This window comes from Paroedura picta, chromosome 2 (genome assembly GCF_049243985.1).
Source record: "Paroedura picta isolate Pp20150507F chromosome 2, Ppicta_v3.0, whole genome shotgun sequence".
In the NCBI taxonomy this organism is placed as follows: domain Eukaryota; kingdom Metazoa; phylum Chordata; class Lepidosauria; order Squamata; family Gekkonidae; genus Paroedura; species Paroedura picta.
Genome location: NC_135370.1, coordinates 132217028 through 132229655, shown reverse-complemented (window position 1 = coordinate 132229655; position 12628 = coordinate 132217028). Strand labels below are relative to the sequence as shown.

At 42.7% G+C, this 12628-nt stretch overlaps 1 protein-coding gene across 4 annotated transcripts in view; it reads left to right on the top strand.

Annotated features, from left to right (window-relative positions):
* The window catches only part of TYRO3 (TYRO3 protein tyrosine kinase), an 88129-nt gene that overhangs the window by 30008 nt on the left and 45493 nt on the right, over positions 1 to 12628 (top strand). For all 4 annotated transcript variants that reach the window (XM_077322809.1, XM_077322811.1, XM_077322812.1 and 1 more), the window contains exons 4-5: positions 2914 to 3084; positions 9332 to 9418. In XM_077322809.1, coding sequence (XP_077178924.1) covers positions 2914 to 3084; positions 9332 to 9418 — 258 coding nt within the window. The remainder of the gene's footprint in view (positions 1 to 2913; positions 3085 to 9331; positions 9419 to 12628) is intronic.

Below are 12628 nucleotides of genomic sequence, written 5' to 3'. Positions count from 1 at the left end.
TGGTGCTTAAACCATGGTTAAGAGAACCAGTCTGCTCCCACATGGGGATAGCTTTTCCTAGTACAGAGACATTTGCCGCAGAAATGAAGGGGCCATGCTAAGGGCCAAACTAGACAATAAGGCAGCCAGGGGTTCAAACTGTGGCTGCCAGTGCTCTTTTAGGGAAGAATTTAGCCATTTAAAATGCTTCCAGAAATGGCATCAGTAGTCATGTGTGCAAACTTAAATGGACTGCAAACTTAAATGGACTCCGGGGAATGGTAGAGGACAGGAAGGCCTGGAGGATCATTGTCCATGGGGTCGCGATGGGTCGGACACGACTTCGCACATAACAACAACAATAACAAGTCATGTGTCAAACCTGTAGCTGTAACTTAACCCTGAGGTATGTTCTGTGATTCGAGGGATATGCTGTTTCGGAGCAGCTTCCAACATACTCTCATAATCTATGTAAGCAACAGCTAGTTCACCAGAATGAATTGCTTCAGAAACAATTGTGCAGAACTCAAAATTTATAGTTCTGAATCTGCTTGTTGCCAGAATTCAGTGCTATCAGTTTAGAATTGTCTGATCAGTCTGCATAAGAAATTTGGTTTTCAAGGTGAAATTCACATTTTGCCAGATCTAATCCACTGGGAAAACCGTAAATTAACTTTGAAATGTGTTTTTAATTTGGAACCATGGGCACAATTAAAATTTGGATTACTATGCAATTTCTTATCGTGATATACATGTAGATAATTTATTGTTCAATCTCCTTTCCCTATTTTTCTTTAATCTCTCGCAATATTTGTTTGTTTGTTTGTTTATTTATTATTATTTCTTTACTTCCACTCTCAGCGTTTGCTGGCTCGCAGCGTTTCGCAGCATATCATAAAAACAATATCCCAACAATAAAACATCATTGGTTAAAAGTTTCCCTATAGGACTAACAATATTTATAGCAATAACAATGATCAAATGGTGATACCAATTTATAGAAATTCCCTCCAACATTTCTAGTAGTTGCTGACAGATGTGGCTGAAAATGGTAGACAGGGAAGATTTATAGTGGCTCAACAGGTTAGTACTTATATATATATAAGATATATATACATATAAAAGATCCATTTTTGCTGTGGCAGACAGTAGACCCATCAGTTGACTAGCCTAACATCTAGAAATCTCATATTTCCTACAGGACTTTGGAAAACAAAAGAGCCATTTAAGACATTGCTATCATTCATTTTTTAGTTGATTATTTGCTGTGTTTGGGATAACTGTGGCTTCAGGTTCAGTTGTTGAAGTCACTACATAAAATAACAGTACAGATGACAGCTCCTGTTTTTAGAAACTAGTTGCTTAACGTATCTTTTTGATATGTATTATTGTCTCTCAGATTTATATATCTTATTGGTGCTTTCAAAGCTATGGGTGTGTGAGACATGCCATCAAGTTGTAGCCAGCTTATAGAATCATAGAATCATAGAGTTGGAAGGGGCCACACAGACATCTAGTCCAACCCCCTGCTCAACGCAGGATCAGCCCTAAGCATCCAAGAAAAGTGTGTATCCAACCTTTGCTTGAAAACTGCTAGTGAGGGGGAGCTCACTACCTCCTTAGGCAGTCTATTCCACTGCTGAACTACTCTGTGAATTTTTTTTCCTGATATCTAGCCTATATCATTGTACTTGTAGTTTAAACCCATTACTGCGTGTCCTCTCCTCTGCAACCAATGGAAACAGCATCCTGCCCTCCTCCAAGTGACAGCCTTTCAAATACTTAAAGAGGGCTATCATGTCCTCTCTCAACCTTTTCTCCAGGCTGAACATTCCCAAGTCCCTCAACCTATCTTCATAGGGCTTGGTCCCTTGGCCCCAGATCATCTTCATCGCTCTCCTCTGTACCCTTTCAATTTTATCTACGTCCTTCTTGAAGTGAGGCCTCCAGAACTGCACACAGTACTCCAGGTGTGGTCTGACCAGTGCCGTATACAATGGGACTATGACATCTTGTGATTTTGATGTGATGCCCCTGTTGATACAGCCCAAAATGGCATTTGCCTTTTCTACCATTGTATCATACTGCCTGCTCATGTTTAGCTTATGGTGACCTCATATGAATTTCAAGGTTAGAGATGATCAGAGGTGGTTTTTCATTGCCTTTCTCTGACCCTGGACTTCCTTGGTGGCCTCACATCCAAGCCCTATCCAGAGCTGACTCTGTTTAGCTTCCAAGGTCTGAGCCATACAGGCCAGGGCACATCCAAAGCTATAAAGTAGGCTATTTATAAAATCAGTAAAACAACAATAAAAATCAAGCCAAAATGCATACTTTAAAAGGATATTTGGAGTACTAACACTTTCATATCCCTGTCCAGATAAACAGATAAGTAGACTTCTGTGTGCATATCCCTATTGGCTGTTAAATTGTGTCTTCAAGTGGGTTACTAACTCCAATTCAGCAGCCAGATTTCACACACATGACCTTATTTCAAAAGCAAGAACTTGACTCATCGGTCATTTGGGAAATGAAGTGGGGGGAAGGCTGGATGGGATGGTTCCCACACCTCTTCCCTGTAAAACAACAGATCTGTTGAATTCCAACTCTTTAATTAAGTTATATGTATGCCACCCCAGTCACTATGTTGGTTCTGGCTGATATTCTAAGGGCCTTTAAAAATCAATAGAAACAGCTTTTCCTATTCCTGTGTGTGAGGGTCTATAACTTGCAGGAGAGCGGGGACTGTTTGAGTTAGTATTGTTTTTGTCTGTTCAATGCCTGAGTGGTAAGTTTCTAACCTGTTTGTTTTTTTTAAAACCATTGTCTGCCATTGTTCTGTAACTACCAAGTATTGTGAAAGAATTGTGATCAATGTTAGTTGATCAAGGAGAAAAATCTTTCCTCCACTACATCTATCTCTTGTTCTTTTAGGTGTTCCCTATTTCACTATTGAGCCTGAGGATCTGTCTGTAGTCTCGAATACTCCCTTTCATATGGCCTGTGCTGCGGTTGGTCCACCTGAGCCAGTTACAATTGTCTGGTGGATGGGCGATTCCAGAGTTGGGCTTCCTGAGATCTCTCCTTCAGTCCTCAATGTGTCAGGTAAGCCTTTTTCCAAGGATAAATAAAACCACAAACAAAGGATGTAATGTTGGCTCGTAGGGTGAAGATAAAAATTACACCTGTATCATTTTGCCCGTTTTATGTGAGATGGTTCCTCAGATGTGTAATAAATCTCAAAAGCATGTGATAACATCTAGTGTGCAGTGTATAGTGGAGATAACCAAAGATTCAGTTGTCTCTGATAAAATGTCCATAGATCTTTATTTAATTTTGTGTAATTTATTTAAAACATTTATGTCCTGCTTTTTTGTTCAATATGTTTATTTATATATGTACTAGCCAGAAAGCCCATTGCAGAGGGGAATGGGCTTGGGGGGGGGCAGGAACTGGCATGGTACCTGGAGTGGATGGGCACTTCTGGAGGGTAGGATGCCTTGAGGTGTGGGCTCTTCCTGCGGTGGTGGCTGACTCGGTGGCACAGGAGGTCAGGCCCTCAGAGCCCTTTCCTCCCATCATGCAGCTGGGTCGAGCAGAGGGCTGGCCAGGGCTCCACAAGTCTGCTCAGCTTGGCATCCCGGCTGTGTCTAGGTGCAGGGGGGAAAGTAGCAGCCCCTCCTACCCCTTAGGCCATGATCCTGATCTGAATCATGTCATTTGTGATGCTTTCAAATTGAGTTCCCAGTGCACAGCTTCATCCTGTTGCAAATGTCCATATATCTGTAATTTGTAGTTTGGTCCATAGTTAATGTGTTGTTAGAAAGAGCAAATGTTTGAGATTTCTGTATCTTTTTAGGACGAAAATTATTTAATAGTGAACTTCCCCAGATCAGTTACTGAGAAGAATGGGGAGTGACTGTTTTAGCATTCATGAAACTTCTTTGCTTATGAGTCAGATGTTTGTCTGTTAGCATACCTTGTTGCCACAGATTAGGCAGTGAATCAGTTGATCAAGCCCTATTCTGGCATTCCCAATCATTCCCAAATTATCTTTAACCAGGGATGGGCATGAACTGGCTCTGAAGATGAAGTTCATGATGAACTTTGGCCAGGTTGTGGTAGGTCAACTGGCATGAACTTTTAAGGTATTTGTGGAGGTTTGTGCCTGCTGGTGAATAAATACATTTCCTGATGAATTGTCTCTGCTCAGATAGTTTCCTTGTTTTAGCCTTGACTTGGATTGGATGCTGCAAGTGACACTTTAATTAAGCATTTGGGCTTTCCCTCCCATGTTTTCCAGGCTGTGAGTCACCATATGTTTTCTGCATTGTTGGAAGGAGGCAGCCTCCCATGATGCTTTGCTCCCTTACCCTGTTCCAGAATGTGGTTTGTTTTTTTTTTTGCAAAATGGTGCCTGCTTGCACTTTTCTTTTAATCATGGCCCTTTATTTTACTATTCTGTGTCCTTGATCACCTCCCTCCCTTAGGTGTATTAAAAAACCCTAAGGATATCTCATTACAATGCTGCTGCATTGTAACGTGAAAGACTGATTTTGCTGGGAAGCCAGTGGGAAGGCAAGGGGCAGAGAAAGCGCATCCCGTTCCTCATAAGAGCCAGCAGCTGCTCAACCGTGCTATAACAGTATTTCCACAGACGTGAACCCTGTGAAAACCAATCATATTTACATGTCTGCAAAGTGAAGTCTAGGATCCAGTGCATATATGGGTAGGGGTTGAGGGACAATGTGTGGAGGGCATATACTCCCCAGGAGTCAGTCCAAGAGACTTAATTGAGGATCGGGGAAGGGAGGCAGGGGAACTCCATGCATCCCTTCCCTGACACAAGCCAGCAGGCAACTCCTGAAGGAACAGGGGAGGCAAGCGTAGAGTTCCCCACACCTGCCTTCCCCAATGAGAGCCTGCAGCTGGCTCCCATCAGGTAAGGCAGGCAGGGAGAACTCCACGCCCGCCTTCCCTGATCCTTCAGGAGCTGAGTGCAGGCTCCCATCAAGGAAGGCAGGCATGGGAACTCCATGCCTGCTTTCTCCGGTCCTTCGGGGGGGGGGGGGGAGAGATCTAGTACATTACAATGCAGCTGCATGGTAATGTGATAACATTAAAAAAAAAACATCCCACATACTTGTGGGGGAGGTGATTGAGGGCACAGAATAGTGAAATGAAGGGGCTTGACTGGCTATCAGTTTGTCACCTTGCTGAGGGGGAACGATACTTGCTTACAAAAGCAGGAGTACTTGGAAATACAGAAAATTAAGACATGTACCCCTTTCTCTTTCATCCCAAGCAAGCTCCAGATTCTCTCATCATTCTTCATGTGAATTCTAGCTAGACAATATAGAAATTATGCCTTATATGTCCACATAACTCACACCTTGACATGTTGACTCATACTGGCAGCAGCACTATATATTTGTTTTCCTTGTTTACTACTTTAAAATAGGAGAACAAGAAATAAAAAGCAAAACATGCCCCTAAAGAAAGAGACAGAGGAAGATAAATGTCATGGGAACAAAGAGCAGAAAGATGAATAATATGGTAAAAAAAAAAAAGCAAAGGAAGTTTGATATCTCAAACTTTATCCTCTTGTATATGAAAGAAGTAGAAAACAATGGTGATTTATGCGGTTCCCCAAACCTTTTCAGCTTGTGGGCACTTTTGGAATTCTTACAAAGCATGGTGGATTCAGCCCAAGCAGTGGCGGCCACAGGAGATGGAGCTTGCTTCCCTTCAGTTATACTGTGGTGGCAGCTGCTGCCAAAGCAACATTTTTAAAAATCTGCACAACCAATAAAATCTCCACTGGCTGGTCAGAAGTCCAGTTGGCCATGCTTGCTTTCTAAAACACTTCACAAAATGTGCTTTTTTGTGAAGCAGAGGTTTTTGCAGATGGATAAATGATACCTTTAAGGGTGAGTATTGCTGCTCAGGCACTGTTTGCCCAGCTTTCCATGAGAAGGCAAAGGATGTGGAATAAAAATAATACATACATAACTAAAAACATCAGTCTGGTATGCTGAAAACTATGCCCTTATTAATCCTTTAGGTGGGCATACCAAATTAATTCCTATGTATGTCAAACCCAGTTCTCAGCAGTTATAATCTCATTGTCCCAACATTCCTCTAACTTCTTGCACCCATAACAGAAACACATTTGATTCTAATGGCTGGGATATGTAGCAAGAAGGAAAAGGTTTATCCTACACCTCAATAATGTCTCTATTTACCCTTTTACTTTTACTTTCTCCAGTAGAAGTAAATGGCTGCCACGCATTCCTGTGAGGAAAAGTAAAATGTTGCTCCTGGGGATGACATTATGATGAGGTAAAATCTACCCATCCACCCCTGTTACTGGAAAATACTGTCTGCTCCAGCAAGGATACCATGGGAGGGGAGTGATGTCCATCTACCATGTTCTGAAAACAGGTCCAGTGCAGAAATACAGGAAGTGTATTTCCAGTCTTCACCTCAGAGATCTGAAGACTCATATTTAGGAGGGAGAAGCAGGTCACACTGGAACGCTTGCAGCTGGTTTGTGTTGTAAAACCAGAAATAAGCTGGTAACTTGGGAGGTTTCAGTCAGGAAGACTCATAGATGACAAAGCCATTCCAAATACATTTGTAAAGCCCAGGGCACTCTGTGATTTATTTTGTGTTTATGTTGTTCAGAGCAGAAGGAGAATTAAATAATAAATCTCCTGGATATGAAATCAATGTTTTCCTCATGGCTTAACTTGCCTGTCTTCCTGGGGCTTTGTATGTAGGTTCTTGTCTCTGTAGGGAAGGAGGGATCAGAGAGTCAGCCTGCCTGTGCTTTCATTAGGTCACCATTCCTGAGGCATGTAACAACAAAGCCTTTAGGAGAGGAAAAACAACTGGCATCAGCAAAACAGAAAACCCAAATGCTTAAAGAAAACAATAATAATTTTAAAAAACTGGAACAAACTGGAGAAGGAGGGACACCATTTTATTATGTCACCTAATTTGCGTTAACATATTAGATTGCATCTCCTTTCAAGTAGAAACCTCGAAAGTACTGAGAACATTTTAGGTGTTACCACAGTTGAGGAGAATATTAGTCATACTAATATTACCTGGCAAGTTGTCAGCTTGAATAAATCACCTTCTGGTTTCATGGCATAAGAAGGATTCAAAAGGTATCTCACCATCATGTCATCTTTTATCTTTTGATCTTGGGTTCCTCTTCATCTTCCTTCTTGATGAAGGCAATACAAGTTGACTTCAGTCCAGCTCTGTCAGTCCACCTTAGTGCTAAGCGACAGTTTCAGTTAGTGTTTTGTGGTGGATGCATGAGTTTGTGAAGTGCTCAGTTACAGGTCTTTTATGGCAAGCCCATAGGGTTTTCAAGGCCAGAAGCTTTCAGAGGTGGGGCATAGACATTTCCTGTGCTCCTTTACACTCAACAGCCAAGGCAGAGGCAGGGCCTACTCATTCCCTCATGTGTCCCTCATTATTCAGTAGATCAACATCCAGAGGGGTTGTGAGGAGTTAATAATACTGAGGGGAGATTGTGGCTCTGAGGCGAGGCAAATCCCCAATGAGGCTGAAGGCAGCATTCTTATTCCTATGTTAGCTAAGTGGCAAATTGAGCATAAACTTTCCCTTTCTGGTTGGGTAGTGTTTGATCCTACTTTGTCTGATTGTAAATAGCTATAAAAGTAGTAGGGCAAATTGCCAAGTAGGTCACTTATTGAGAGTCTTGCATACCAGTCTCTTTTGTGAAAAGAGCCCAGGAGCTCAGACCTGACTGGAAGTCTTGTAGCATGAGAGGATATTCTGTGGCTTGTTTGTGGTGCTTTGTTTCTATTCCAGGCCTTGGGCTGAATCCGATACAAAGTCCCCTATGGACTTGGTTACAGAAGCTAGTGCTGGATGACAGTTCTGAGGTACCATTCAGTAGCTAATAGGACAAAAACAGATGCTGAGTATGGTAGGGAATGCGATTTCAAAGTTTGTCATCAACAGGCCTTGGGACAAATGAAGTCCATTTTATCATTCAGCCTGGATCCATACAGTCTTCTGAATGTGATTATTATTTGAGTTGCCTTAAACTAAAAAGGAAGTTGTGTGTTCTACTTTGTGCCAAAACCACACCTTTTAAAGGCTCTTACTGAAATAAAAAAGAACAAAACGAAAACACTTTACAGACAATCACTTGTCCATTGTCCACCTGGGAAGGAAAAATGGGTCTGAGCAAAGTAACCACTGAAGCTATGCTACAGAGGGGCAGCCATATACATTTGTTCCACCTTAAAGGTTAACAAGATTGTATTCCAGCATAAAGCTTCCCAGGGGAGAACCCACTTCATCAAACAAAGGAAGCTCTAGTCTACAGAATTTATGCTGGAATAAAATGTTGGTAATCTTTAAGGTGCCAAAGGCTTCAGTTTATTGTAGCTGAAAATATACCTTTGGAAGAAAATGAAGGTAAGAGTCTTTCCTCTCAGCTGGATTCATAACAACATCAAATAGTTAAGGGGGTAGAATTTGTAATAATTGAGAGATTCTTTTTATTCTTCCAACATAACTATAAAGGTACCTGGTGCACCCAGACATTCATGCCAAAAGTGGCCCATTTGGACACAGATGCTTTTTCTAATAAAAGCCTCAGTTCTCAAGTAGGGAAAGAATGATTTTGCAAGGCATTACTTGTGACCTCCCTCCTTCCCTCGCAAGAGCGAGTTTCCTCTTAAAAGAGTCTCCATTTTCTATATTTGTGTGAAAGCTTGTGAGGGGTATCAGATCCTGAAACAAAAATACTGGATTTTTTGGGACCATAGTTCACCTAATCCCGTTACATTTAGTGTCATTACTGACTTTCATTGGGTATTTTGTTGGAGGGTGAGGAGATAATTCAAGAGCCATGAGAAGTCCTGGTTGGAAATAGACATTCTCTCAGATATTGCACGAACACGCTAGTGGAATGGCACAGGCCATGTCCTGAGAGCTCAACTAGTAAGGGAGAGGCCAGTTAGGGACAGCAATGAGATCACAATGGGGAGCAAAGTGCCTAGCACTGGCTGCCTGTTTTGCAGAGTGTCCCCCCCCCCCGCCACATCACGTGAACTAGTCTGCAAAACCACATTCTTCCTCTTTTAATAAAAGAAAACACAATTGTCTTGTTAATTACATCCAGATCTATGCATTTTTATCTGCTTCCAGTTCAGCTCCCAACTTGCATATTACAGAGTCTGAGTTGCATGTCAAACATAATTGAAATTCCACTTGAGGTTGAAGCTGAGGACTTGTACAGCTGGGTTTTTTTTTAATGTGTTGCTTTCTTATTCTTCCCTTTCTCTTGGCTGATTTCCAGGCATTAATCAAAGCACAGTTTTCTCCTGTGAAGCCCACAATATAAAGGGACTGTCTTCATCGCGGACGGCCACTGTGCAAATTAAAGGTGAGAGAGATTTCCCTGCCCTCCAAGAGAAAGGCTTTTGGGGCAAGAGAGACAGTATTTGACTGGAATGGGGGGGGGGGGAGGACAGGAAGAGCTAAGCTGAGCCAGACTATTCTCTCGCATGCACACATGCTCTACCCCATGCTCTCAGCAGATGAAATAATATACTGTGCTCACTGTTTGGTATGCAGCCCCGTTCCCCTGCAGCAAAACTGGCAATTAAAAAACAAAACTCAACTGACTCAGGGAGGGAATGTGACGCAAGATAACAGATTTTCCTTGAAGAGGAGAGAGTCAGAGTAGCTGTGGAGTTTGTTGATGATGGGTCGTGATGTAATCTGCAGTAGGTAAATGGGGAAATCTTCCCTTTCTGCAGACAGAACCTGGTCTCTTTACAGCTCCCAAATCTGTGTGTATGTGGCTTGCTTTGCTCCAAAGCACGGGCATCTCATTAAATGCTGAAAATATCACCAGCAGATCACCAGCGGGGACAATTAAATTTCAGCAGTACCATGGTTTGTATGGGTCCCTGGGCTTCTCAGCACTAAACCCTTCATTTGAACTATGTAATTTGGAGCCTAAACATTTTTGCTCCCTCCACAGTCGCTGCCTCTCATATTGTGCTTTCTTCTTCCCTAGCTTAAGAAACTAAATCAACTACAAGCCTTTTGGGGACAATCTCCACTTGAGCTTGCTTATTTGTTTTTTTACCTTCTATAGGAACGTGGTGTTTTAAATCAGGACTGCCAGGGGCTGTATTTTAAAGGACAATTTCTTGCCACAAACAAGGCCATGTCTATTCCATGCAGACATTCCATGCTTTTACATGGTAATGATTCTCTGTGTAGTTCTTGTTGTCGCCATGCATACAGAGGCGTTTGAAGCAGCAGCAGCAAAGCATGCCCATTACTGTTTTCTCCACTCACTATGGTTCATCCCCTCTCCATATAGAGCTAGTAGATTATGGCAGTAGTAGGTCATTATAATGCTATACAGATTTGGCAATTGCTGTTTTGTTTTAAAGCCTGAAAAAGTCTTTTCCCTCCCTTTTTTTGCCATATCAAGGGGTAGGGATGGTGGCTCTGCGGGATGAGAAAGATGATATGGCACCGGTGTGCTGACCTGCCTGTCCTCACAGAAGTTGCATTTGACTGTGTTCTTTCCAGACAGATAATATTAAACCAGGTTTGGTAAAGGGGGCAGCAAAACTGAAGACAACTGGAAAATGGGTGATTAGGGGAGGACTAATCATGTGGATGCTCCAAAATGAACCTGCCCCAGTTTGGATGCAAAGTAAAGCAAAACTGGTTGGAAGTAACCAACAGGGTGTGAATGAAGAATCTGGAACAGCATTCTGAGAGTCTCACTTGCCATTATATGAACTTTGTTTTGTGAGCTCTCTGAACACAGAAGGAAGCCATTTAATTTGTCTTAGGATGGGACTATACTTCTCAGTCCATAGGGTGTTTTATTGTATGGAAAACAAAATTTAGTATACAAAATGGCAAATATAGGCTGGGACCAAGGATCATTTATAATAAGGAGAAGCAACTCAAATGGGGACTAAGCATCTGCTCTAACCTTGTTCACTGAAGACTTTCCAGGCTAGCTAAGTTTGTGGTGGCAGCAGATTCTTCTATGTGGAGCTGTGGTGGGATGTGGCTCATGGTAGAGCCTTGCATTCGCTGTCCCAGATGGATGCCGTGATCTCTCCAGGCCAAGTAGGTTCACAGTAGATCGTCATCTGCATGGAGATGAGGAGCAATGTGATCCTTAGCAGAGTTAATGCCATTCTAAGTTAATTCAAGTTAGTGAGCATAGAATGATTGACTGATTAGAATCACACTGCTAAGGAGGGATCCAGAAACCACTGCTCCTTCTTTCCCAAATTCTCTTGATCCAGGAGCTTGCCAGGTTTAGTGAGCTTCCAAAAGCATGGCTCCCATGCAGCTCCTCTAAAAATAGAATCATAGAATCACAGTGTTGGAAGGGGCCATACAGGCCATCTAATCCAACCCCCTGCTCAACGCAGGATCAGCCCTAAGCATCCTAAAGCATCCAAGAAAAGTGTGTATCCAACCTTTGCTTGAAGACTGCCAGTGACAGGGGGCTGTCATCCTGCCATTCTTGGGATCTTCCCTGGAGGGCATCTGACTGAGAGCATAAGACTGGGTTTGATGGACATTAGCTGTGAGTCAGCAAATTTCTTCTTATATTATTTGAATACCTTACACCGTGATTATTCTGAGGCATTAAGAAGCTGTTGCAAAGAAACAGAACTAGGGCCGATCTTAGTGTGATGCAGGCTGGTGACAAAATGCTTGGCAGTTCAGAGCTTGCTACAGGCTACAAAGGGTGAAGGGTTCACCCTGCTACTGAGAGTTTCAGATAAAGAGATGCTGCCTCTTAAAGCTCCCCCACTTAGCCCCGGTTTGCAGGTGAATTGACAGCCCTTAGAAGCAGGCCATGTGAGAGTGCTGCAAGGAAACAAAGTGTGAAGGATTACTGTTAGGAGAATAAGAGCAAAACAGATGACAGAGAAGGATCTGAAGGCAAGAGATAGCATTTTCTGGGCAACGGGTGGGAGGCTGTTTTGAGAGTAAGTGGCAGCATGAATGGAACTGCTGAGCAAAGAGTGGGAACAGGAGATGACGAGAGCAGGGAAGGGGTGCATTGGACAGAGCATATGGAGTGAGAAGATTTGGGAGTAAATGAGAGGGGAAAGGAGTGAAGAGGAGGGCCAGAGCAGCGTAAAGGAGGGCCAGAGCTGAGATAGCCAAAACCCAGAATGAGCTGAGGAAGACATTGCAGATAACACTCTAAAACCAAAGAAGATCACAAAAATACTGTTCATTTCTAAATGCAAATCCCCTGCAGCCTGCTCAGGGGAACTGCAGCTACCAACAGTGCGGGAGTTTCTGCACAAAGTGCAGAATTTCTTTGCTTGTTCTGTGCTATTTTGCATTTCTTTTGAATTTGCACTGGTGTGGGATACATCCAATTTGTGACCATTTACAGTATTTGCTGGTGTATAAGACTACTTTTCCCCCCTGAAAAACATGCCCCCGAGTGGGGGGGGTCGTCTTATACGCCAGGTGCACTTCAGTTGGGATAGACATAGTTGCCCATAGTGGCCCATAGTACTGTATTTTGAGTGGAAATGTTGAGAGGTCATCTTATACGCCCAGTCGTCTTATACACCGGCAAATA